Here is a 27,421-nt window from a genome sequence, read left to right as displayed (position 1 = left end):
CACAGTGTGGGTGTTGGGGGCAGAGAGGCTGAGGACATTCAGGGCATCTGCCCAGAGATCTCTGCCTACTTGCTTACCCCAGCTTTGAGTATTTACCATGTGTCCAATACCACCCCAACTCCCTTGTCTGGGTGTCACCTCCTCCAGCCTATGAGGGAAAGATACCCATCAATGTGTGTATCGCCAGCATACACAGTTCATCTGCTGAGCAGGTTGACAATGTCCAGCAAAGGGGGACAGGTGTCCAGAGAGGCAAAGTGACACTTCCATGTGGGACTGTGTATTTTGTGCTATGTTGTAGGCACCTAGAGCACGAGTACAAGGGAAGGCTGAGCCTCCTGCGGTCAGAGGTAGAGATGGAACGGGAGCTATTCTGGGAGCAAGCCCGCAGGCAGAGAGCTGTGCTGGAGCAGGACGTGGGCCGCCTCCAGGCTGAGGAGACCAGTCTCCGAGAGAAGCTGACCTTGGCCCTGAAGGTAGGTGGGATGCATCCCTGTTGTAAACTGAAGGCACATGTCGGCAGATATTTTACTTAGGGTTTCTATTGCTGTGAAGAGACACTATGGCCACGGCAACTCTTACAAAACATTTAATGGGAGCTAGCTTAAGTTCAGAGGTTTAGTCAATTATTGTCATAATGGGAAGCATGGCAGCATGTAGGCAGACATGATGCTAGGGAAGGAGCTGAGAGTTCCACATCTTGAACTGCAGGCAACAGGAAGTGAACTGTCTCACTGGGCATGACTTGGCTTATATGACACCTCAAAGCCTGTCTCTACAGTGACACACTTCCTCCCACAAGGCCATACCTACTCTAACAAGGTCACATCCCCGAGTAGTGCTACTCTCTGTGGGCCATGAATTCACATAAATGAGTCTATAGGGGCCATATCCATTCAAACCATCACATTCCACTCCCATCTTCATAGGCGTGTAGCTTTAACAATGCAAAATGCATTTAGTCCAACTTCTAAGGTTCCCATAGTCTATCACAGTCTCAACAATGTTCAAAATCTCTTCTGAGATTCATGCAAATCCCTAAACTATAATACCCCATAGAATCAAAATACAAAAACAGATCATATACTTCCAACATATAATGGCACAGGATCTACCTTATCATTCCAAAATGGAAGAAAGGGAGGATATACTAGACCAAAACAAGACCAAATACCACCTGGGAAAATCCCAAACTCTGCATCTCCATGTCTAATATCAAAGTATTCTTCAGATCTCCAACTCCTTTCATCTTTGTTGACTGGTACATAACTTGTTTCTCTTGGGCTGGTTCCATTGTCTGTTAGCAGCTTTCCATGGCAGGTGTCTCACAGCTCTGGCATCTGCAACATCTTGGGATCTCCAAGGCAATACAAGCTTCAACTTCACAGCTTGACACAATGGCCTCCCTAGGCCTCCTTTCAGGGATGTCCCTGACACACACCTGGCCTCAGCAGCTTTCCATTGTCATGGAGGATAAATCCATAGCCCCTTTCTTCTATCCTTGACTCTAAAGCCAGAACCACATGTTGAAGCTACCTAGTTCTGTTGCTTGCTGGGGCTGGAACATGACCTCTTTGTTCAAGTACATCTATCAGCTTTTGTTTTTGATGGCTTCCTTCATTGCCTAAGCTTGTCTCTTCTGGAACTTGCTCTATAGACCAGGCTGGCCTCAAACTCAAAGATCTGCTAGCCCATGCCTTCAGAGTGCTGGGATTAAAGGTGTGCACCACCAAACCCAGCTCTAAGCTTTTCTTTAGTTCCTTTTCACAAGTAGAAACTTAGCTGGATGGTATCTTGCCACTTTATAAAGAGGTCACCACTTATCCCATTTCTTATGTGTTTATCTCCTCGAACACAGGACTTAGTTCCATTCCACTTTCTGGTGTTCCTTTTCTCCTCAAATTGTACACTTTGTATTTTTACTTTTTCACCTTGCTGCTTTTCATTATAAATCTGTATAAGAGTGTCCAGTAATAACCCCACAACAGTCTATACTAGGCTTTTTTTAAGATTTCCTTTGTCAACACTTTAGCCTCTGGCAGACTTTTCAGATGAGGGCAAAGGCAGCCACTTTGCTCACCAAAATATCACAAGAACAATCTCTAGGCCACAAACTAAAATTCCTCTCCCCTCAGGCCCCCATAATTCAAATAAACTTCAGCATCACTGTCCTACATGCTCCTACTAGTATGACCCATTAAGCAACTCTTAAAACATTTTATTGCTTTCCTGACCCAAGTCCCAAAGTCCAGATTCCTCCAACAAATGTATGATTAGTCCTATCACAATACCCCAGTCCTTGGTACCAACTTCTGTCTTTCTTAGGGTTTTTATTGCTGTGGAGAGACACCATGACCATGGGAACCCTTACAAAAGAAAACAGTTCAGAGGTTTAATCCATTGTCATCATGGTGGGAAACACGGCAGCATGCAAACAGACATGGTGCTGGAGAAGGAACTGAGAGTTCTACATATTGATCTGCAGGCAACAGGAAGTGAACTGTCTCACTGGGTGTGGCTTGAGCATATATGAGCTCATCTTCACAGTGACACACTTCCTCCAACAAGGCCATACCTCCTAATAGTGCTACTCCCTATGGGCTACACATTTACACACATGAGTCTATGGGGGCTATAGCCATTCAAATCACCACAGCAGAACAGGGTGATGTCATGCTCTCACCCAAAGTAAGAGGTCTTGGCTTTGTTCCATCCCCCTCTGTTCTGTGTCATACAAACTCAAAATCAGAGTGAGTCAGTTACCATAGCCAGCATGGCTACATCCCTGGGGTCTAGGAATATTCTAGACATTTCCTGCCGTGGCCTGAGCTCAGAGTCTGGACCAGACATAGCTTTTAGGGTTTTGGTGACTGTGCCTTGCACCTACCCTGCCTTTGGCTCCCAGAAGCACTCACTGTGAGCCTTCTTGTTGCTCTCATCCCAGCTGCTTCTCCTTTCCTAATGCCCAAGGATCTCTGTGATCTCTTTCCCTCCCACCCTGCTTCCTGCAGTCCCTGCACATTGTAGTAGGAGTATCTGGACGTAACTGACATCACCCTAGTGTGATGGCACTGTCTTGACCCTTCTCAGCACAGCCCTTGTCTACAGACAAGCACTCCAGATGTGCTAGACCTCTGAGCCATATAGACACAACTTCAAAACCATCATTTTAAAAACAACTAAAAATGGTGCATTACCAGGCCATTCTTGCGTCAGTCTTTAACTTTCTGAACATGAGAGTGGAGGTAAGAAAAAAAGATGGCAGAAGGAAAGCAATCAGCTTAGAGTTGTTGGATGTGTCGTAGGAAGTTGTGGCTTCCACCAGCACACGCTGCCTACTTGGTGCAGAGGCAGCAGGCACCCACATGCCCTGCCTTTCTCCGGGCTCTTTCTGAGAAATGCTGCTGGGAACAAGCCTCCAGCATATGAAGATGGGCACTTGTCATCGTCTTTCTCTGTGCCCTGAACCCTGTATGTATGTACGCCTATCTCCTAGGAAAACAGCCGATTACAGAAGGAGATCATAGAAGTTGTGGAAAAACTTTCAGATTCAGAGAAGCTGGTCCTGCGCCTGCAGAGTGACCTCCAGTTTGTGCTGAAGGACAAGGTGAACCTTTTTGCTATTCTGGGTTTTCAGAGCAGTGCGCTCCAAACCCTGATTCGCTGATGTTTACATATTTCTCACTTTCAGCTGGAACCTCAGAACATGGAGCTCCTGGCCCAAGAAGAGAAGTTCACAGCCATGCTGAAAGAATATGAGCTCAAGTGCAGGGTGCGTGCCTGTCCCAGTCTGCTTGGCCATCTTGAGCATCCCCAAGTCCTGCTCCTACAGCCTGTCCTGCAGCAGTGACAGGGAGGGAGGACCAGCTACACAGGGCCCCACTGTGGGTTCTCAGAGCTCCCTGGCTCTGACCCCAGAGGCCATGTGAGGCCTCATTTCTCTCCCCTCCTTGGTCTATATGTGCAGGGTGGCCCACAAGTGACTGCAGGAGCATCTTTTCCAGCAAGAACTTTTTATTCAGGCTGCGCTCAGCCATGCATGGTGTTGCTTAGTTGTGCAGCAGGTATCACAGTGACTAGTCAAATCCCAGGAGCGAAGGTGTCCCTGACTGTACTCCCACGATGAATCTTATTTAAAATTCAGTGTAAGAAGAACAGAGAGGAAAATCAGAGTTGGCACGGTCCATTACTAATGATACGGAAAAGATCTTTGATTTATAAAGTGATCTATCACAAATCCTTATTAGTCAGCTTTTGTTTAGGCTTAATTTACCAAAAGTTAACTTATGTAAAACTTAACTAGAAACATTATTTACAAAGAAAGGCATGTGTGTGGTTAAAAACTCCAGCCCTTGGGACTGGAAAGATAGCTCAGAAGTTAAGAGCACTTACTCCTCTTCCAGAGGACTGAGGTTCAATTCCCAGCACCCAAATGGCAGTTCGCAACTGTCTATAATTCCAGTTCCAGGGGACCTGACACCCATGGCAAAGCACCATGGCACCTAAAATAAAGATAAAAAATTAAATTACAACAATTATTTAAAAAAACTCCTGCCCTTGAAGCTAAATGTACAGTAGTTTACTGTCTCAGCTGATGCAGGAGGATTGCTTGCACCCAGGAGCTAAAGGTCAGTCTTAAGCCAAACACATGCTTATAATCCCAGTGCTTGGGAAGTAGAGGCAGGCATAGTAGGAGTTCAGGGTCATTCATCTTTGACTACATAGCCAGTTAGAAGTGCACTTGGGCTACCTGAGACCTTGTCTAAAAAAAAACAATCACCTTCCCACCCAGCCCCCCCAAAAAAACCCACAACAAAAACAAATATGGGGTAGCCTGGGCAATGTTGCAAGACCTGTCTCAGAAATAAACAACAAGATCATAAGAGCCCACAGGTCTGTTTGTTCCTTTATATCATAAGCATCAGGGAGAGTAAAACAGTAGCTGCTGGTTCAGTATCAGGAAATGAGAAGCATGTCATGACTTAATTTAATAGAATTTTGCATAGTCTTGGAAATCACCTTCATAGACAAACCCTTCATAGGCAACATTGGCAAGTGACCAAGGATAAGTAGTGTGGGTGCTCAGGTAATGGGCACTTAAAACTACATGAGGTTGTCATTCATTAGAGGACCCCCATGCATAGCATGCATAAGTTCTGGGTCTGGTCTCCAAAGCCAAAATAAAACAAACCCACTCAATAATAAACACTACTGACAGACATGGGAAAGCTAAGGAGGTCAGGAGAGCTTATTCAGTCATTTATCTTTCTCATGTGTATACTACAATAATAAAAATGTGACAAATGATAATTTATGAAGACATTACTGAAGGATGTGACTGAATCAGACAGCTGGTTTTAGTTGCATCTGATTCTTTACAGCTCCATTGACAGTAAGGCTTTGCTCTGAGTCTGTTCATACTGAAAATCTGTAGCTATTTCTGGGAATACCATTATAGGCATTGTTATGACACAGAGAGTTACAAAATAGTTTTACATTATATGAAAATTGATTCCCACATTGCAGAAGGTGTAAATAGACAGAAAACAAACTCAGAAATGGAACTGCTACTGTTTTGAGTGTGTTCTTGGTTCCTCTTCCTGTGATGTATCTTGAGCTTCCTCTAGTCGGAGTATCCTACAAGTTGAGTAAATGCATGTCCTGGGAAAATGTGTGGCCTTGCTTTTAGGGCCCTCTGGTTGGAGCAATCCCAGAACTGGAGATAGGAGCCTACAGTCAGGACTGATTGTTGTCATACTTCCCAAGATTCTGCAGGACCCAAAACCTCCCAGGGAAGTGTGCTAAAAGCTTCTTTTCCTCCCTTTTAACAAGCAAGTGTCTGAGCCTGCTCACCCAGACATATGTCATTAAAGTGCCAGCAAGGTGGTGCTTGTCACAAAGGCAGACTCCTCATCCTCACCAAAGGGTGTCTCTCCCAGTTCAGTTTCCTGTGGTCCAGCAGCCTCTACCCACCAGGCTTCGGCTTCTCAGATACTATTCTCTCTCTCTGCTAAGTGCATCACTGCTCTATAGCATTTAATCTAAACAAATGGCCTAACAGCTATAGCTACAGAACCTCATGCCAATTCCACCTCAGCAAGCACACAGCCCCAACCTGTTCCAAGATGTTGATCCCCTGCATTTGCCATGCCACCACTTGGTGGTGGGTAGTACCCATTGAGACCTTTCCTGTTTTCTTCACAGCCTCTACTCTTCCCCCCCCCTTGAATCCCTTTTATGTATCCAGTGATGCAAGCATTAAAAAATCATCTGGCATTGGTGGTGCATGCCTTTAATCCCAGCACTTGGGAGATAGAGGCAAGTGGATCTCTGAGTTTGAGACCAGCCTAGTTTACAGAGCTAGTTCCTGGACAGCTAGGCCTGTTACACAGAAAAATCCTGTCTCGAAAAACCACACACACAAAAAAAAAAGCAAACAAGAAAGTCAAAAGAAATGGTTTCTGCAGTTCTGCTAGGTTTGGTGTTACGTGCGGGAAGTCCAGAATCTGCCCCTGCCTATATGTCTAACCTGTTGTGTACGCTCGCTGCGGATGGGGCTGGCCTTGGGTTTGGCCTCCCAAGTCTGAGTGGCTGCAGTAGCTGGAGGACGTATCTGGCTCTGCCTACACAGGACCTACAGGACCGCAATGATGAATTACAAACAGAGCTAGAAGGCCTGCGGATGCGGCTTCCCAGGAGTCGACAGAGCCCCTCGAGGACCCCAGGCACCCATAGAAGGCGACTTCCTAGACGTGGCCCAACAGGTAGGAGCTCAGTCCTGAGGGTAAGTTGAGAGCGGAGCTCCTGGACACGACCACAAGGCTGCACTTTAATTTGGCACTCCAGAGGTCAGAGATGAGGGATGGAAGATTTTATGTTTTAGAAATCACAAAAGTTATGATTACCTGATCCTGGAGGATACAGATTTGCACTAGGGTCCTGTTTCCATGAGGGATCCTATGAGATCACGGGCAACTTAGTGGCAGTACTACATTTGGAAGGTCATTGGTGTGGAAGGCCATATAGCAAGATGACTAATAGTGGGATATTCCCAACTGAGGGAGTCCTGGCAGCTGGTTCAGCATCTCCTGCTCTTAGGCAGTGGGGTCAAAACACAGGCCCATATTAAAGTGTTCTTGGTCTTTTCTAGAGACTGGGTGGGGGGTCGGGTGTTGTGAAGGTGTCACAGTTCTTGTGGAAGACAGTGTGTACTTTGGCTACCCACTGGTTGTTCCAGGCTGGCTGTCACCAATGCAATCACTCCAGCTCTGCTTCCCTCAGCAGCATCATGGGACACTCATGGCCCCTATCTCTGTGCTGCCCATGGGTCCAACCACCCTGACTGCCCCTACCCAGTTCCATTGTGGAAATCCACACCCCTTAGCATCGTTCTTCAATCTTGAGAGCTCACGAGTCTCCATGTGCCCTATAACTATTTATGTTGGAAAGCAGACAAAATAATATACCCCAAAGAGATATACCGGTGGCCTTTACTACCAGTCAAAGTTCCTCTTAGAGACATTACCTGTGTGGGGCATGAATGGCTGCCAGAATCCCTGGGGAGTCTCCGTAAGAAGTAGAGAGTGGCCTTGGCACAGCCCTATGGGGGCTAGGATAGAGGAAAAGGGTATGGGATGTGGTCACCTGCGCTGTTCAGCTAGGAGCCCAGCCTAGCCAGACAGTAAAACATGCTGATTGCTCCTCTGGTGCCTCAGGAACCTGAGTTGCACAGAGCATGTGGTTGTGGTCAGGAGTGTGGGGATAGACCACTGTGGAGCTATTCACACTTCCCTCTGCACCCACCAGAGCCTTCACACACCAGGATTTCCAGTGCTGAACATGTCAGTGTATGATGTAAAAGCACGTCACACAGAATCTCCAAGAACTCACAAGACAGAGACTGAATATGTTCAAGAGTGTGGAGATGTGGGCATGAAGATCTCCACAGTAGGGAGGTTGTGAAGCTGTCACCATTCTGCCTTGTCTTCTCACTTCCCCTGTGCTCCTGGCATCATTGGGAGCCAGATTTTAAATGCAGTGACTCCACCATCTGACAAGGATCTTTCAGAGTTAAAGGTCCTGGTGAATTTAATGGGAGTTCTCTCTCAGTAACCAGTGGTACGATGGAGACTTGAACATTGTGGTGAGATTGTTTGGAGGTTAAGAGCACTTATTGCCCTTACAGAGCACCTAGGTTCAGTTCCTAGCAACCACATGGTAACCATCAGTAAGTCATGATTCAGAGCCCCTGACATTGATCTCTGGCCTCCGTGGGCACTGCACACACATGTATGCAAAACACACATACTCATAAAATATAGATAAATCCTTTTTTTTAAAAGACTAGAACCCCTGAGTTCTTTGTTGTGTCAATTTGCAAAGCAGTGTGACCTTTCCTTCCGTCCCCGGAGTCCTCAACCGTGGTGCACCTAGAGGGCAGGGTGGCCTTTACTACTGGTCCCACGTTCTTTATGCAGTGCAGGTGGAGGACAAAGACTGTCTTGCCAGGCCTGCACTCACATGTTACACATGGAAAGTCAGATGAAAATGTCAAGAAGCCACTGGAGGCATCCTTGTCATAATGTCAGAGTGTCTCCTCTTTACAGGCAATCTGTTCGTGGGTGACTGTACTTCAGTGAGTTTGGAGACAGAGATCATGGTGGAGCAGATGAAGGAACATTACCAAGAACTCAGGATGCAGCTGGAATCGAAGGTCAGGGGATTTGGGACCTCAGGCTGCAAAGTCGCATGTCCAGTGCATCAGACTGCTTAGCACTGCCGTCCACTCTGTCCCCATTGGATCCTTGCGTTCCCTGGCAGATATGCTGGGAGCGCCTCTCACATAGCCTTGCCTGTGTATCTGGGTTATTCCCTCCCCGGGCCTTCCAGGCTGTGGAGTGCTGCCCCCTGGTCTTGTGAAGACTCCTTTGCTATCACACCCTCTAGACCCATGGTGTTTGCCGGGTGCTTGGCAAGTCTTGGTCCCAGGCCTCCTGAGCTCACCCACTGAACCTACCTCAGGGTTACTGTGAAAGGGTGTATAGGCACACTGCACACTTTGTTGATATCACTGTCTGGGCCATCAGCTCTTCTCAGCATCCTGCCTGATACCCTCCTGCTCGTGTGTCTTCTGCTTGTCAAGCTGTTGCTAGGACTTTCTAATTAGCACTGCTCATCTTTCTTTAGGTAAATTACTATGAAAAGGAAATTGAGGTCATGAAGAGAAACTTTGAGAAAGATAAAAAGGAGATGGAGCAGGCATTCCAGCTTGAGGTCAGCATGCTGGAGGGCCAGAAGGCAGATCTAGAGGCCCTGTATGCCAAGTCACAGGAGGTCATCCTGGGCCTGAAGGAGCAGCTGCAGGACGCAGCACGAAGCCCAGAGCCTGCAGCAGCCGGGCTGGCCCACTGCTGTGCACAGGCGCTGTGCACCCTGGCCCAGCGGCTAGAAGTGGAGATGGACCTGCGACACCAGGACCAGCTGCAGCAGATAAGGTTTGGGATGGGCTTTTGTTCAGGGCTGCTCACAAGGAACCAAAACTTGACCATAGCTTATGTGAACTGGTCAGGATCCGGTCCCTGGTTACAGGCACGTTTCCTTCTGACAAGGGCCCAGAGAATTTCTATATGAGGTCTTCACTTTCAATCCACCTTGAATCATGGAGCAATTTGCTGTGTGGTGTTTGGACTCTGTTTTTTTTCCTTGCAGGCCTGGTAGCAAGATGATGTATTATCCCCCATCACTAAATATTGAGGACACCAGAGAGTAGGTGTATTAGGGTTTTCTGTGGATTTATCAGAGTGGTTTTCAGGCTGTGGTCTTGCTAGTCCAGCAATGGCTTTCTCTCAACAGAAAGGCCAACATTCCGGTGGTTCGGTCCGTGAGGCTGAATGCCTCAACTGGTCTGCAATAGAATCCTGAAGAAGCAGGGTCTAATACCAGTGAAGGAACGTCTCAGCAACAGGGCAGATGACTTTGCCAATGAGAGTAAGGGCAAGCAGGCAAAAAGCAAAAGCTTCCCATGCCCTTTTATGTGGGCTGCCACCAGGAGGTGTGGCCTAGATTTAGGGTGGGCCTTCTCTCCTGAAATCATCCAATCAAGAAAATCTGTAACACATGTATCCAGTTGCATGGGTTTTAGTTGATTCCATTGTAGCAAAATTGACCACCCAATATTAGCCATCACAACAGTAGAGGAAGAAAAATCCAGAAGCCCCTCTAAATAGACAGTTAATTTGGTTTAGTGAGAAAAGTCTTGGAAAGCTAAAATATTTGTACTAAGGAAGGAAAGGGTCACCTGGAAAACCTGGATGTGGTACATTTCATTGTGTCTATTACTTGAGAAATGTCACCTGCCCTCTATTCCCTGAGGCCAACTTGGTAGAGTCAGTACTTAGTTTCTAGGGACACATAACCAGTGGAGATTGTCACCCCCACAAAAAAAATGGCCCTTCCTATTTCCTGGCCTGGCCACTCATGTTGGGAGCCTCCCACTGACTAGACTGAGCAGATGGTTCAGTTGGTGTTATCTTTTTGTTTTGTTTTGTTTTGTTTTTTGGTTTTTGGTTTTTTTTCGAGACAGGATTTCTCTGTGGCTTTGGAGGCTGTCCTGGAACTTGCTCTTGTAGACCAGGCTGGTCTCAAACTCACAGAGATCTGCCTGCGTCTGCCTCCCGAGTGCTGGGATTAAAGGTGTGTGCCACCAACACCCAGTCAGTTGGTGTTATCTTGAGGCTAGTTGGGTCCATATGTTGACAATAAAGGGATGTATTCCTGTCATGGTGTCAGTTCCTATTGAAGTGGGCTCTCTCCTTGTGGGAGGGGATTGAGAGTAGCCAGAAAACATAGGATGTGAAGGGGAGAGAATCAGAGTCCCCTCTCGCTCCCTTGGGGGTGACAGCAGTAGAGACACTCGGGCCACTGGAGATCTGAGGGAACTGACTGTTGCAGTCTTGAAGGACAGAAGCAGCCATCTTCAAGTCACATGCTCTCCCCAAACCTTAAGCTGTCTCCTCTTCAACGTGAGGATTGTGTTAAGGGACTGGAACAAAGCTCCTTTGGGGCCTGATGACTAGGGCATGGGAACCCTCATTCTTGCAGCTTCCAGGATGGGCCAGGCCAGAGTACACAGCATGCCTCACCACGCCAGGTATTTCTATCGAGCCCTTACCTCACTCCCACATTCTCTCCACTGTCTCCAGGCTCATGAGACACCAGGCCAAACTGCTTATAGGGTTTTCGAGTATGGGTCAATTTTACCTGTCTCACTAACACCTGGGACCACTGCTGCCCAGCAGCCCTCAGTGAGACCAGCGCTGCCCAGCAGCCCTCGGTGCAAGGCTTCCAGCCACACTTGACTAAGCATTTGCAGTGTGGCCAAGGACAGGAATTTTAGTTCTACTGGATAGTAACTAACCCCTTATTATCTTCAAGCTGTTAGACATGGTGAATGATTCTGTGCTGCTTCCTGTGAACTCCACAAGGGACTCCAGGGAAGGAACAGGGCATCCTGACACCAAATAGGTTACAGAAAGGAAGGAGGCGTTAGGCACTTAGAGCGGGAGTTCAAGTGGCTTTTTCTCCCATAAGTGGAAGGGCCTGGGATTCAGCGGGCAGAACCCACAGTGTATGACTATGTTTCTGCAGGAGAGAGGCAGAAGAAGAGCTGAACCGGAAGTTGTCATGGCTGGAAGCCCAGCACGCTGCTTGCTGCGAGAGTCTGTCCCTGCAGCATCAGTGCGAGAAGGACCAGCTGCTGCAGACACACCTGCAGCGAGTGAAGGACCTGGCTGCTCAGCTTGACCTGGAGAAGGGGTGGAGGGAGGAGAGGGAACAGGAGGTCCTGGAACACTGTCGGAGGCAGCACCTGAAGCTGCAGGCTGTGATGAGTGAGGAGCAGGCGCGGATCTGCAGGTCGTTCACCCTGGAGAAGGAGAAGCTGGAACAAGCCTACAGGGAGCAGGTTGAGGGACTTGTCCAGGAGGCAGATGCACTACGTGCTCTCCTGAAGAATGGAACCTCTGTGGTGAGTGACCAGCAGGAGAGGACACCCAGCTCCACGCCCAGGGGTCCAGACAGCCGGCAGCAGCCACCACCCCAGCAAGCTGTCAGCCCTGATGGAAGGACTGGGGCACCAGCAGAAGAATGTCCTGACCAGCGGAGAGCTAAGGGGAGTAATCTTCCTGGCCAGCCTTGTAGTATAGTTGCCATGCCAAGCCCAACCCCTACCCTAGTGCCCACAAGGTCCTTGGAGAGCCTGGGTGTCAGAGACAACCATCAAGGTCCACTCAGTGCTGAGGAGGGACCTATCCCAAAGGAGTCAGAGCTTCCTGCCAGGGCCTTAATAGGCCATGAGCAGAAGCTGCCCTTACCCACTCAGCCCCAGATGATGGAACCATGGTTGGGCCCAACTGCTTTGGACAGGAAGCCAGCTCCTGTTGGGGTTCAGGAACAGGCTTCAGAGAGGCCGAATAGAGATGCTGAGGGCGTCCAAGAGACTTGGCTCCAGTTCAGGGAAGAAGCTTCCAGGATGAGGCCCTCACTGCCCTGCTCTGAGCTCCCAGATCCACAAGAGGTCAAGTTCAAGCACCTTGCCACTCGGGGGGAGACAGAGGCCAAAGTGCCATCAGTGATGTCAGAGAGTGAGATGGACGATGTGAAGACCAAACTTCTGCAGCTGGAAGACGTTGTCCGTGCTCTTGAAAGAGAAGCGGATGCCAGAGAGAATTGCAGGTTTGTCACTCTGAGTCTTTAAATGCACATGAGCCCCTCAGACTTGTCCCTCGTGACCACTGTACAGTTCCCCTAATTTGTAGCTCTTGACTGGCAATATGGCTGTGTGGTTCCTATTGTGCAGAAATCCCAAGCCCACTCCTAGCTTCCCTGATCCCTGGGTGCCCGCAAGTGGGCCAAGAGAGGAAGGGTAGGCCTTTCTGAGACAGCTCAGCTGGCTCTGGCGTCCCCACCTCTCACCTCATGAGGACTATGTTTTGGAGACTTCATATAACTTGTGGGTCATCTGTGAACCTGCTTCCCTCTGAGTTTAAGAGAAGCAGAGGTGTGGGATTGCAGCGTGCTTTGGTGCCAGGCCCTGCGATGAAAGTGAATCAACCGGTTGTTATACTGGTTCGTGGGCAGCAGCCAGTGAGGCCTTCTGTGGAGTGGACCCCTGGGCTGCAGTGCTTGGGCTGGCCTGAGCACTGTCAGGGGTTCAGGGGACTCGTGGTTATAGAGCTGGAAATAGTGCTGTAGCCGATCCCATTGGAATACCCTCTGTGGGAAGGAGGCTATGGTTTGGGTCTGTTGGCCACATGATCAGAAGATGAGTTGTGAGTGAGTACCAATTCTGTCACAGATGCCAGGATCCTGGGAAGGCTTGCCTAAGCTATAGGTCATGGCTACCAGAGCTTTCTGGCTCCTTCTCTGATGGTGGAGAAATTTGCAGGCACATGATGGTGGACCATATATGCTTTTCTTTACTCCCAATAGCCCTCATTCAGCACACTGAGGAGGTATCTGCTCCTGTAGAGACAGACTACAGGTCACTACAGGAAGCCCTGGCTGGTGACACAGTAGGTGTACAGTGTGTCACAGGATTGTGTGTGGTCACATATGGATGATATGAGCATTTCCACTAAAAGGTGAACTCCTGCTCATTGGGGAATAGTGTGCAGTTGCTTCCATTCTGGGGAAGAACGTGAGGTTTAGGTATGGCACAGAGCGTGCACTTAGCATGTGTGAGGTCCTGTGTTCTGTATGCAGCACAAAATAAATAAAGTAGACTTGCAGACATGCACATGTCACTATAGAAACAGCGTAAGAAAGCAGACATGGCTCCCTTTCAACAGGAAACGCCATCTTCCAAGAACTCACCAAAATAAAAACCCAGTGGGAAGAGGAAAGGCACCAGTATGTGCTCTCTAGGCCTTTAGAAGACATGCAGTTGTTCCTTTGACCACATATATAAGAGTCTATGAGAAGAACAATACTATAGCTGTTCAAAAAGGAATAGCCCATAAATGTTAGCATGGCTGGGCAGGAAGGGTCTGCGAGGTTACCCAGCATGCTGCTGGCACTGCTATAAACACACAAGTCAAGGGCGAGAGCCTTGTCGAGAGCATTAATGTGCACTTTGAGCATGTTGGTTGCCCTGTAAGAGCTGAGAGAGCTTGCTGAGTGGAGGAGAGTGGTCAGAAAAAGGAGAACACCAAAGGGAAAGGAACCTGGGTTCAGCTTCAGGGCCAACCTGCTCCACCCCGGAAGCTCGCTTTGTGCTACTAGAGCTACTAGAGCCCAGGCCCTGTGAATTCATGGCCGGGGAGCAGGACGTGAGGGGAGGGCGGCCCATATATGCTTTCCTTCAGCCCTCGGCTCAGCACACTACTCCTGCCTATAGAGACAGCCTGTAGGCTCAGAGGAGGCCACTGAGCCATTTGTCATTTTTATTAACTGACATTCTCCTATGCAGAATTATTGGAAGAGAAAGATTTGGGGGAGAAGAAGGAGAGGGAGAAGGGTGCCAGCCTAGATAGTCAAAAGGATTTTCATAATAAAATTAAAGTTGGGCAATGGTAACTTTCACACCTTTAATCCCAGCACTTGGGAGGCAGAGGCAGGCAGCATGGTCTACAGAGTGAGTTCCAAGATAGGTAGGTAGGTAGGTAGGTAGGTAGGTAGGTAGGTAGGTAGGTAGATAGATAGATAGATAGATAGATAGATAGATAGATAGATAGATAGATAGGCCTACCCACGTGTTCCCAAAGGCTCTTCACTTCTGCAGATGTCTCTAGGTGTTTGTCCACACCTTTGCTTCCTAAGCATGTGTCTGTAGTGTAGAGTATTGTCCTCAGCACCCTGACTTCAGATAATTCTAGTGTCTGAAGTTCCTGGGGGATCTGATTATGGGTCAGTTGGTTGTTTCTGTTATTACTGGTGGCTTTTCACATGTCCATGAGTCTCTGTGTGTTCATATTTACTGGAATCTTTTTGTTTGTTTTTGTTTTTCCAGACAGGGTTTCTCTGTGGCTTTGGAGGTTGCCCTGGAACTAGCTCTTGTAGACCAGGTTGGTTTCGAACTCACAGAGATCCGCCTGCCTCTGCCTCCTGAGTGGTGGGATTAAAGGCATGTGCCACCACTGCCCGACTGAGATTAAAGGAATCTTGAGAGCCTCAATAGAGGGTGTTTTTCTGTATTGCCTTTGCAGAGAAGTGGGACACCGCTCATCTGAGACGGCCTGAGCTTCCTTCTATGCCCCAGCTGTGAGGGTACCCACAGTCTAACTTTTCTGCCCTACTGGCTGTGATGCTGACAGATACAGTATTCTGGGCCAGCCCAGCTTTGTGAGGCATGCGGCTTACTCACCTCTTCCGTTCAGCCTCCAGTTTTTTGGTTTGGTTTGGGACCCTTGGAGTATGGCCTCTGTGAAGATGGCATACACTCTGTGTGACTTGGCTCTTCACAGGCAGAGTCCAGGTGCCAAGAGCATGTAGGAGTTGTGGGTGTGGTTCAAGGGGCCTGGCCTTTGGGGAGCACACACCAGAGCTTGCTTCTCCTTTGTGCTTGTCTCCTCCAGAGAGGAGATGCAGCCTGCACAGTTTTCAGCATTGCCTGCTAGGAGCTGCCTGGGAGGCTGTGTCGTGCTTTCCCCTTCCAGGCCTTAACTGGCTTCTTCAACTTTGACCACAGGGCTGAGTTTCAGAGGCTTTCTGAAGAAAACTTTGTGTTGAAAAGTGACCTGGGGAGGATTCAACTGGAACTAGAAACTTCAGAGAGGAGAAATGAAACACAGAGGTAAGGTGGGTCTCAGGGTTCCCTAGACCTGTGTACTGCAACCTGATGGTACCCTGGAGTGAGCTTAGGAGGGGCAGGACAGTGGGGGGACTATGAGCAGATAGCAGGTTTGGGGGCTCCAGCAGCCCCTACATTCCTGTGTCCTTGGAGCTACACAGAGGTCTAGTGTGTGCTCAGCTGCCCCACCACAGCGCAGGCCATGGCAGGTGTCAGCCCTGCAGAAATGTTCCACATGGCACCTGAGGTGGGGCTGCCAGTGTCTGGAGTGGAGCAGAGCCTAGCACAGCCTGGCGATGGTCCCACTGCGCTTTTCTCCAGCCTTTACTGCCGGCGTCTTCAAGTCAGTGAGTCAGAGCTGGGCACAGGCTGAGCCCAGGCAGGCTATGAAGTGATGTTCCTAATCTGCTTCTTCAACAGGCAGGAAATCGAGGTTTTAAAGAAGGACAAGGAACAGGCCCGCTTTGACCTGGAAGAGCTCGGCACACAGGTTGGGTACTGACTGGCATGAGTGGTACTGACTCCCTGTCTTGGCGTCTCCAAGTAATTTCTCTCTAATGAAAGGGGATAGAGAATTTTTTTTCCCAATAAGATCTAGTTACAGCCGACCCAGCTCTCCTTATAAGGTCTCTGGTGAGGACCCAAAGGCCCCTCCTTATAAGGTCTCTGGTGAGGCCCCAAAGGCCCCTCCGTAGGTTGGCAGCTATCCTAGCTGTTAGCAGTCATGTGTGCAATCCAGCCTCCTTCAGTCTCCACATGGTAGTATCTCCATGAGTATTTGTGTTCTCCCAAGGACTCCGGTATCAACTCAGTTATCTTTAAAGTGCTTCCCTCAATGGCGTGGGCGTGGGCTAGACAAGGCACTACTGCCCCCTCCAACACCTGGGGCAACTGTGTCTCCCCTGCCAGGGCTCCCCCCATCTCCCAGCAGGGCCCCATTGTAAAAATTAAAAAAAAAAAAAACTAAAGCGCTTCTCTCTAAGTATAGTCAACGCTCAGGGTACTATGGCTGGGAGTTCAAGATTTGTATTTTGGGGAGGACATACCTCAGCCCTTAACAATGTCACAGCCAAGGTACAATATTGACAGACTCCTAGAGCATATTTAGATCCCCAGTTTTCATACCTGTCCTCATTGCTTATGCATTGGATCCTACATAATTGTATCAGCCGGGTAGACTCCTGTGTCCTTTGCAGACATGTGATTGGTGTTTCTATTAGGGAATCCTTGTTACCATTTAGTTGCCTTGCCAACTTTCCCACCTGGCAGCCTCAGTCTTCCCTCCCCCCTTCCAGAAAGCTCATTTCAAAGTGACTCTTTTTTGGGGTGCCCACCACCCAGCTCCCAAATAAGTCACACAGAGAAGCTTATTATTACTTATGAATGCCCAGTCTTAGCCTGGCTTGTTTCTTGACAACTTTCCTTAACTTAGTATTACCCCATCCACTTTTTTAGCTTTTTCTGTTCTCATACGTCTGTAAATCTTACTTTTACTCCGTGGGTGGCTGGCCCGACGCCCTCCTCCTTCTCTTGCTCTTGTTGCTCCTCGTTTTCCTCAGTTCTCCTTCTGTTTATCCTCTCTGTCTGCCAGATCTTTATGAGGACCATCAGGTGTTTTAGACGGGCAAAGAATCACAGTTCCACAGAGTTAAACAAATGCAGCATAAACACACCTGAAAATAATATTCCCCAACATGGAACTATGCCAAGTGTGGCTCTTGAGGTTGTCTTTTGTCACACATCACCATTCCCTGGGGAGTTTGGGAGATTCTCTGTGCAGCCAGTTTCTCATTATTGTTGTATCTGTGTTTCGTGTGTGTTCTTCTGAGTCGTATCATGATATTCTTCTCTTAAATACGTCAGCAGGTGTCTCCTCAACAAGTGCATCTTTTACTGTACACAATGTTGTCGTAATGCTGAAGAGACATAACTGTACTAGGTCAGGCCATACTCACATTGCTTCAGTGATGCAAAAATTACACAGTAAGCAGCTGACATACTGCAGTTAACTTTCAAACCTTTTTTAAAATAAGCCATCCACGCCGTCTTGTTTGCAGAGTGAAGGGGTTAGAGAACAAGCCTGGCACATCTCTGGTGATGTGCTTTGATCAGTACCATGAGAAATGTAGTGAGAAGACTGGAGAGCTGAAGTGACCAATAGCCAACGTTCCTAATGTGCATGTCTGTGGGCGTGGTGCTTCTCTGTGGGGCCAGGTTCTGGGGAGTGTTCTAGGCAGAGATACCCAAGGTCAGTATCAAAGAGGGTCAGCTAGATACTCATGGAAGCACAGGGTGGCTCTCTCACTCTGCACATGTCCAGTCACATGGCAGTCAAGGACCCCCTTGACTGGGGACAGATATGGAAGTGTGGTCTTCCGAGTGACACATTAGCTCTGTGGACCCAGAATACCTGTCTTTCCCCTTGACATTGACTTTTGGAAGAGACTGTTATTTCACAGGCTGTCCCTAGTCTGTATCTGTTGGCTGCTTCCTGAGGGCACTGTGCTGTTTGGTCCTTTGTTACCTGTTTGGCTTGCAGACTAGAGAATGACAAGGACTAGAAGGCATCAGAAGGATGGTGGCTGTAGTACATAACGGCCTCTGGCGGCCTAGGTTGTCTCTTGTCTTACAGAATAGAGTGGGGTTTCTAGTTCTCAGCTCTGCTGGCCACTGAGGCTAGATCATCCCCCGCCTTCTGGGAACAAGTACAGCCTCTGCCCATTTGCCCAGCTTCAAAGTGTCTCCAGGAGTTGCCAAGATACCCACAGGGAGAAAAGTCACCCCTGGTTAGGAAACTCTGGAATGATCTGAATTGAACCGCTGTTTAAAAGTATATTTTAAAAAAATATGTTTTTAACTCTTTTTTCTGTAGGCTCAGAAGTACAAGGATGAATTGTCACAGCTCAATTGCAGGATCCTTCAGCTGGAAGGGGACACTTCTGCCCTCCACACTCAGAAGGAGGAAAATCGTGTTGCCATCCAACTGTTAATGCAGAAGCTGGAGGAGGCAGGGTGCCGGGAGGAGCAGCAGGTCAGGGGCCAGCTGTACCTAGGGAGTGGTTGGAAGGATGGTCTACTGGGTGGTGGAGGTCAAGGAGGTGGGTGGTTGCCCCCAAAAGTGAAGTAAAGGGTAAGGCCTGGAGAAATGGGTCAGGCTGAGCAGCTTTGGTAAAATCACCAGGATGCAGAAACGGGAACTGACTGTTACTGCAGGTGACAGGAGACAACTTTCCTAGTAAGATAAATAGCAAGAGCCTGAGAGTGCCCTTGTATGTTGGCGATAGACTTTTGCTTGTGAAGATTGTACCTAAAAGCATTATGGATTTAGCTGGAAGTGTTTTTATTGATGTCCTATTTATAATAGAAAAACAGGCCCAGTATCAATTAGAACATCAGCAGGTGAATGAGTAAATGATGGCACAGCCATTAAATGCCAAGTTCTCAAATAGCAGGGTTTGGAAGTGATCCAGGTTCCATAAGGAGGACAGCATTGCAGGACACTATGTGCTTTCTGATACAAGCTCACAGTAGATGTGCCCTTGGATAGAAGAGTGTAAAGAAATTAGGTGTGGACCTCAGGCTCTCAGGGTCATGGGAGATGAAAATTCTTGTTTTTTTTTTTTTCTTGTCTGGAACTTTCTGATTTCTATGTCTGTTTCATGCTCTGCTTGTAATTATGAAAATGGTTTTGTTTTTTATAAACAGGGTGTCCAAATCCAAAATCTTGAAATTGAACTTGAACGTGTAAATGAGGAATGCCAGGGCTTACGACTGTCACAGGCAGAGCTGACAGAAAACCTCAAAGAAAGTCAAAGCCAGGTGGGTAGATGAGGTGGCTGGAAGCACTTGGTCTAGTCCTAGGCTATGAGAAGTATCAATATTAGGATAGCCGTTGCCATGACTCATCTAGCCCAAAGACATTACTGGGCCAGCCAGATGCTCTACAGCTGACCAGGAACTCATCAGGGTCAGAGGCATCCCCATTCCGTGGTAACGTGGAGAGATCGGCTTTACCTCAAACAGGATCTTTGATGAACCTAGGCTTCTCTCTTCTGTCCCTGGGGTCTTGGAGGTAAACAGACTATGGCAGCCAGTTCTTCTGAGCGGTCAAGGATGTTCTGTGTTTTAGATAAAGCATCCAGCATCAAACACATTGAACTTGTGTTTACCTTTGTTTGATTGAAGGAGTTGGCTAAGTTATGCATAGTTTACTAGCAGAGGCTGCTCATAGCCATGGTGAGCTCTGTGGCTCTGGTCCCCTGGATTTAGGACCTTATGCTGCAGTCCATTCCATTCCTGTCCCCAAAGTCCTCAATGCCTTGCGTATTAATCACACTCTAGGACCTGAGCCATAGCTAAGTCTAAGAACCATGAATTCCCTCCCCGGTGTAAGGAAACCAGGCCATGCTCACATGGTTTATACCTTACTCTGGTCACATGAAGTAGGCTGTGGTGGACAGTGAATGGAACAGAACCTGATCCTGCATCAAGGACCAGAGCTGTTATTGAGGGTTCCGGACACAGTCTTTCCCTACCACATTGCATGGAGACACCGTGTCTAGCAGGAACTTGGTTCTGAGTCCCTAAGGACTGCTGTACACACACAGGCAGGTCCCACAGCACAGGGAGTGGGCCCTTCTGTCCTCTCTGGGGTGACCTTAAAGAGACTATAACACTAACATTTTTCACTTGTCTGGTAATGACTTTGCACTTATCAGTCTTGCCAAAACTTTCCTTATAGCTGCACAGTGTCCAGCTGACGCTGGAGGCTGCACAGTCCCAGCATGATCAGATTGTCCAGTGCCTGCAGGAGCAGATGGGTCACTTGGTTCCTGGAGCTCATGTAGCTGAGCTACAGCACCTGCTCAGCCTTGAGGAGGAGGCTGGGAGACGACTAAATGCACAGCAGGTGAGTGGGCATGCGCACTTCAGGCTAGCTGCTTGGGAAAGGGCACCCAGGACAAGGAAGCTGAACATCCAGGGACGTCTAATAGATGCTGAGGTGTAGATCAGGGTCATAGTTGAAGACTAGGAAGCCAACCAACCTCATGGGTCCCTCCAGCCAGGGTCCACAGGTCCTCCCAAACTCCAGTCTGTCTCCAGGTCACACCATCGCAGTCAGTCATCGTTGGCGGAGAGTGACACCATGATGGAAGCTCATTTGGTACTGGTCATTTATGATTAAGAGTATCTACCGTGTCTCCCTCAACTAGAGAAAGAGCTGGTTACTATAGCCTGTGGAAACATTGCTGAATCTTCACAGGTAGCCGATCATCTAATACCATGCTCAGCTTTGTGCATTTAGTCATTTTTCACTTAAACCACCCAAGGGGCTGGAGAAATGGTTCAGAAGTTGAGAGCACTGGCTGTTCTTCTAGTGGGCCTGAATTTAATCCCCAGCAACCACATAGTAGCTCACAACCATTTGTAATGAAATCTGGTGCCCTCTTCTGGCCTGTAGGCATACATGTAAGCAGAACACTGTATATATAATAAATAAATCTAAAAAAAAAACCCTCAGGAGCACTGTTTATGAGTACAAACTTCTGTGCAGGAAGAATATAAGCAGCAACTGAAGGCCAAGGAGGACCAGGTGGAGGATGCGGAGGCTCGGTTACGCAGTGTGGAGTGGCTGCTTCAGGAGAAGGTGGAGGAGCTTCGAGAACAGGTGAGTATAGCCTCTTGCCCTTCCTCCACGGACTCTCCTCCCCATGGCCCAGGAAGGCTGGAGTGACTCCAGCCCAGAACCTGGAGATCCAGGAAAGGGTTCAAGTGCATAATTTTTCTTTAGTAATTATTAATCCAGGCGGATGGACTTCTCAATACATGCCATACTGTATTTGCACATCATGCCGAAACTGTGGCTGCCACTGTCAGGAATCCTCTTCCCTGCCTTGCTCTCCGTTACACGGTGCTAAGGCCCTCTGCCTCTTTGTCATGGATGTCACGTGTCAGAAGCACACAGGCACATTTGTCTTTCTACAGTGTCAGAACTGATTAGGCTAGTCATAAATTCACAAGCTGCCATGTCCATGTCCTTGGTTACAGTTTGACAAGTACTCCTGGCTTCTCGTGGTGATTGCCCATGGTAATCATAGGCTCTTTTATTTCAGTCTTAACTAATATTGACTGTTACACCACACACTGCATTTCACACAGCAATCTACAAACATGTAGGCCACTGGATGAAAGAACAGGTCAAAGTGTGCAGCATTCAGGGGGTGTCCTGACGTTGGAGATGGAGCTGATACAAGGTGTATGGAAGAGTGGGGACAGGGAGGCAGACAAGGAGTCCAGGCACAGAGCTGGACACTGCATGTGTGTCATGTGCCGCTAGATTCAGGTCCGGGTAGAAGCCAAGAGTCAGCTAGGAGTAGCTAACTGTCACATGTAGAAAAAATTATACTCCAACTGGAGCCCAAGAATGAGGCAGAAGTCCATCACTGTGGCGGTTTCCCTGAATGAGGCTTGTGAGGGGCCTCATGACTAGAAGTGTGCCTGCCACATGCGAGTCCCCTCCCTTTAGTGTCAGGCAAGGGGTTACTGATGGTGTGGCTGATGAGCTCATGTGCCTGGTGTTTCTGACGTGATTTGGGATATATAAATAGGTGACACCGATAACTTCTTTACATGAGTATACAGGACATAGCCATCCTTTTTGGCCACTTATATTCCAAACACAACAATTCCAGTCAAGGCTGTTGCTTTATAACATGGAGCCACCCAAAGCTAGGCACAGCCCGAAAGCTGCCACTCACTCAAGAGTAAGCGAGGGCAGGCCCAGTCCGTTCTCACTTCTACTCCAAGTCTATCCACCCATACCTGTCCCCAAGCACCTGCCAGCTACAGGGCCTTTGTATGCATGCTTTCCTCCGCTTGCAGCGTTCATGCCCAGCCTTGACTAGCTTTTTGGCTTTTTTCTACCTGTCCTTGGAGACGCCCTACCCTGTTCATCACAATGGCACACACTGCTCTGGTTCCTCTGCATGTTAGTTTCTATCTGCCTCCATTATTCATGTGCTCTGCCACAGCATTCGTGTTGCCATAGTGCTTATGTCCATGTATTCTGTGGCCTCATGGAGCCCAGTGCCCTGATCTATGTGTCTTGAACAAGAATACAGCAAGGACCACTGCCTGGAACTGTGTTTCCATCACTGGAATCTATCTAGCCTCCCTATACATAGTAACTGGCTCACACACCTGGCTACAAGAGCAGCTGTAGTGACCCAGTGTGTCCTGTGTGGCATCATCAAGGCAGAGCATATAGACATTGCATTGAGTAGCAAGGTTTTTCATTTCCTGGCAAAGATTGTCATAAAATTGTCTTAAGTTTTCTCCACATAGTTCTACACATTCTCACTTTCCTCCCTTATATCAGGGAACAGAAATTGTCATTGTATCCAGTATGTGTGTCAGAACTCAAGAACAAGGATAGGGCTGGAGCAGAGGATGAGGGGCAGGCTGTCCCAGCAGCCTGCAGCAGTTCACAGGAAAGTGTGGCTCTCTTCCCTGTCTAGTTGGAGAAGAACACCAGATCTGATTTGCTGCTCAAGGAACTGTATGTGGAAAATGCCCACCTCATGAAAGCTGTTCAGCTCACAGAAGAGAAGCAACGAGGTACTGAGAGGAAAAACTGTGTCTTGGAAGAAAAAGTTCGAGCTCTCAACAAACTGATCAGTAAGATGGCACCAGCATCACTCTCTGTGTAGAAGTTGCTGTTTCCTAGAGTTCATGTGAAGTAATGTCTTTTCAGATACTGCTACTCTGATGCCATAATTTTCTATGGCTCATTAGCCACACTCCCTAGACACGTAAGGACTGGTTCCTGTTCACCCTAAAAGTATTTGATGAATGTCGGTCTACTGTGTGCCAGGTGTTGGGGAAGTGGGTCTCGGGTAACACCTTGGGTTAAGTCTCCAAGTTTGATACTATTGAAAGACTCAGGCTCTCTGCAAAGAGCAATGGAGAGAAAGTGGCTGGTATTCTAGAGTTGTGCTTTGGGCTGGCAGACTGAAATGCAGAATCAGGTTCTAGGTGAGCTCTGACATCAGAGCTCTCCATGTGGGCAGTACACCCCCAGAAGAGGGCATCCCCCAGCAGTCATCTGCTCCGGGAGGGGGGAGGGAGGGGGTATCTGAGGTGGTGGGCTCAGGGATAGCCACACTCATTGTTGCAAGTGCAATCTCATTACAAAACTCTTGTCACACTGGAAATTGTACATATTTTTAAAGGTATAGTTTTATAACAGATATACCTAAATTATGACCATTTGGTTTACCAGAGTATTCTACTGTGAAATGAAAAGTTACTGTATTTTCAATAACTTCTTTTCTATTAAAATTGATTTTAAAAAATAAAATAAAATGAATTTAAGTTTTTTAAGTCTTAAATTATTTCACCAATAATAGTTTTATAAGAATCACTTGCTGGACAGTGGTGGCACATGCCTTTAATCCCAGCACTTAGCAGGCAGACAGGAGGATTTATGTGAGTTCAAGGCCAGCCTGGTCTACAGAATGAATGCCAGGACAGGCTCCAAAGCTACACAGAGAAATCCTGTCTAAAAAAAAGAGTCACTATGGGGCTAGGAAGAAGGTCCAGCAGACAAAGTGATTGATGAGCAAGCATGAGGACAGAGTTTGGACTCTTCAATAAAAATATAAACAGGGATTGGTAGGTATAGTGGTGATGCCTTTAATCCAGTGGTTCTCAACTTGTGGGTTGCAACCCCTTTAGGTATCATATATCAGAGAGCCTACATATTAGATATTTATATTATTCATAACAGCAAAATTAGTTATGAAGTAGCTATGAGATAATTCTATGGTTGGGGGACACCACAACATGAGGAACTGTATTAAAGGGTCACAGCATTGGAAGCTTGACAACTACTGCTTTAATCCCATTACTCAGGAAGGAGAGCAGGCGAATCTCTATGAGTTTGAGGCCAGCCTGATCTACATAGTGAGTTCCAGGATAGCCAGAGCTACAATAGTAATGCCCTGTCTTGAAAAAAATGAAAAAACAAGGATTCTCTACACTGGTCAGCTCTTTACCCCAGAGGGAATACACTTAAAATGTAGAGTCTAGTATTACTAACCAGTAAAATACTAAGTCTCAATATACTTTGTGTTATACCAGTATAGGCATTGCCAAAACTTAGTGAGCACACCTTTAATCCCAACGCTTGGGAGGCAGAGGCAGGTGGATCTCTGTGAGTTCGAAGCCAGCCTGGTCTAGAGTGTCGGGCTACTGGATGTACTTCTTTACTTTGGGCTTCTGCCTGGAACTGAAGTATAAGGTGAGAGGGCAGGAGACATGGGTCAGTTGGTAAAGGTCCTGCTGCACAAGTCTGAAGACCTGAGCTCAGATCTCCAGAACCCTGTACAAAGCTGGCAGTGTGGACCTGTAATCCCATCACAGGAGGACTGGAGACAGAGATGTGTTCCCTAGAGTCCACTAGCCAGTCTAGCTCAATCAGTAAGCTCTAGGTTCAGTGACTCTGGCTCAGTGGTGGCACACAACCTTTGTTCCCAGCACCCAGGAGGCAGGTGAATTGTTCAGCCTGAGGCCAGCTTGGTCTACAGAGAGAGTTCTAGGATAACCAAGGCTACACAGAGAAACCCTGTCTAAAAAAATGGCAAAAAAAGGTGAAGAGCAATTGAGGAAAATATCTGGCCTCTCCATACATGTGCATTAGCAACCACATGTACTCACACAAAGTATATTGGTTAAGGACCTGAAAACATGATCAGCTAATTGACGTTTTAGAAAATGACTCCACTCCCAAATTTAGCAGTAGTAAATAAACCTGTAATGATTACCATGATAGACCTTGTTTGGAGCTTTACTACAAGTTTCAAAAATTACAAAGAATGAAGTATCAAATTCATTCTACCATCATATCTAATACTGTACATGCTAATCAAAAATTATTTGGTAGGAGACTGACGGGAGGGCTGGGCAGTGTGCAAGATGTTGTGGACTCAGGGCACCAAGAGTAAACTGTTATTACTACAATGTGCTCCGTTATATAAGAGGATGTTCAGTGTTGGAGAACACAAAGAGGCCTCAGTACATAGGATCCAAGAACTGGAGTGGCTCATCAGGCCCAGGGAAGTTGAGATGATGTTGGAAAATACTGTTATGGACAAGGCCACCTGATGAAGCCTCACCAAATCCACGATTCACATTTGCTGCTCCACTATGGTCTCTACTGAAAAATGGAAATCTGTTGTCCTCACAAAGCCAATGCTGAGATGACCAAATACCACAGTGATGACTACATTAAATTTCTGTATTCCATTTGCCCAGATAACATGTCTGCATACAGCAAGCAGATACAGAGATTCAGCATTGGTGAGGACTGTCTAGTATTTGATGGCTTGTTTGAGTTTTGTCAGCTGTCTACTAGTGGCTCTGTGGCAAGAGCTGTGAAACTTAATAAGCAGCAGATGGACATCGCTGTGAACTTGGCTTAGGGTCTGTGTCATGCAAAGAAGTCTGGAGCATCTGGTTTCTTTTATGTCAATGGTATGTTCTTGGCCATCCTGGAACTGCTAAATTATCACCAGAGGGTGTTGTATGTTGACATTGACACTCACTATGTCGATGGTGTGGAAGATGCCTTCTAGACCATAGACTGAGACATGATTGTGTCCTTTCATAAATACGGAGAGTACTTCCCTGGAATTGGGACCTATGGGATTATTGGGGCAGGCAAAGGCAAGTACTATGCTACTAACTGCTCTCTCTGAGATGGGACAGATAATGAGTCCTGTGAAGCCATTTTTCAAGCTAGTCATGTCCAAAGTAATGGAGATGTTCTAGCCTAGTGCAGTGCTCTTACAGTGTGGTTCAGATCCCCTATCTGGAGATCAGCTAGGTTACTTCAATCTGACCATCAAAGGGCATGCCAAGTGTGCAGAGTTTGTCAACAGTTTCAACTTGCCTATGCTAATGCTGAGAGGAGGTGGATCCATCCATAATGTTGCTCGGTGCTGAACTTATAAAACAGCTGTGGCCCTGGACTTGAAGCTTCACATCAGTCCTTCCAATTTGACCAACACTAAACGAGTATCTGGAGAAAATCAAGCAGTGGCTCTTGGAGAACTTGAGAATGCTGCACAATGCACCTGGTGTCCAAATGCAGGCAATACGGAGGATGCCATCCCAGAGAGGTGATGAGGATGAAGACCTTGATAAACCCATCTGCATCTGCTCCTCTGACAAACGAGGAAGAATTCTCCAATTCAGATGAGGAGGGAGGAGGTAGTCTCAAGAACTCCTCTAATTCAAGATCCAGAAGAGAAAAAGAAGTCACAGAAGAAGAGAAGACCAAGGAAGAGAAGCCAGAAGCCAAGGGGGTCAAAGAAGAGGTCAAGTTAGCCTGAGTAAGATCTGCAACTCTGACCTCTCCCCAATCTCTCAGATTTCATATATTCTATTCCTCTGTACTTACATAAGATATATTAAATATAATGTCTCCAGGGACTAGATAGGACCCAGGGACCAGAACCCAGGGCAGTGGTGCTGGAAGAAATCTTCCCAAAGCCACCTTGTCCATCCTGCTTGGGTCTTAGTTCTGAACCATGTAGGGTCTGAGTGTAAGGAAAACAATCAGAAGATAAAATT

At 47.6% G+C, this 27,421-nt stretch overlaps 1 protein-coding gene and 1 pseudogene across 2 annotated transcripts in view; both read left to right on the top strand.

Annotated features, from left to right (window-relative positions):
- Positions 1-24,164, top strand: part of Ninl (ninein like) — a 73,993-nt gene extending 49,829 nt beyond the window's left edge. For both annotated transcript variants that reach the window (XM_013115160.3, XM_021228672.2), the window contains exons 11-24: positions 302-476; positions 3,497-3,607; positions 3,692-3,772; positions 6,632-6,764; positions 8,607-8,713; positions 9,187-9,494; positions 11,647-12,732; positions 15,686-15,790; positions 16,208-16,277; positions 18,660-18,818; positions 19,493-19,606; positions 20,529-20,696; positions 21,342-21,455; positions 23,305-24,164. In XM_013115160.3, the coding sequence (XP_012970614.1) occupies positions 302-476; positions 3,497-3,607; positions 3,692-3,772; positions 6,632-6,764; positions 8,607-8,713; positions 9,187-9,494; positions 11,647-12,732; positions 15,686-15,790; positions 16,208-16,277; positions 18,660-18,818; positions 19,493-19,606; positions 20,529-20,696; positions 21,342-21,455; positions 23,305-23,496 (2,923 nt within the window). In that variant the 3' untranslated portion in view covers positions 23,497-24,164. The remainder of the gene's footprint in view (positions 1-301; positions 477-3,496; positions 3,608-3,691; positions 3,773-6,631; positions 6,765-8,606; positions 8,714-9,186; positions 9,495-11,646; positions 12,733-15,685; positions 15,791-16,207; positions 16,278-18,659; positions 18,819-19,492; positions 19,607-20,528; positions 20,697-21,341; positions 21,456-23,304) is intronic.
- A 941-nt stretch (positions 24,165-25,105) lies between these two features.
- LOC101831574 lies at positions 25,106-27,180 on the top strand (annotated as a pseudogene).
- The last annotated feature ends 241 nt before the right edge of the window (positions 27,181-27,421 follow it).

Source organism: Mesocricetus auratus, unplaced genomic scaffold, assembly GCF_017639785.1.
Source record: "Mesocricetus auratus isolate SY011 unplaced genomic scaffold, BCM_Maur_2.0 Super-Scaffold_100004, whole genome shotgun sequence".
NCBI classification, from domain to species: domain Eukaryota; kingdom Metazoa; phylum Chordata; class Mammalia; order Rodentia; family Cricetidae; genus Mesocricetus; species Mesocricetus auratus.
Note: the sequence above shows the minus strand (reverse complement) of the source record. Positions and strands in the feature narration are given on the sequence as shown.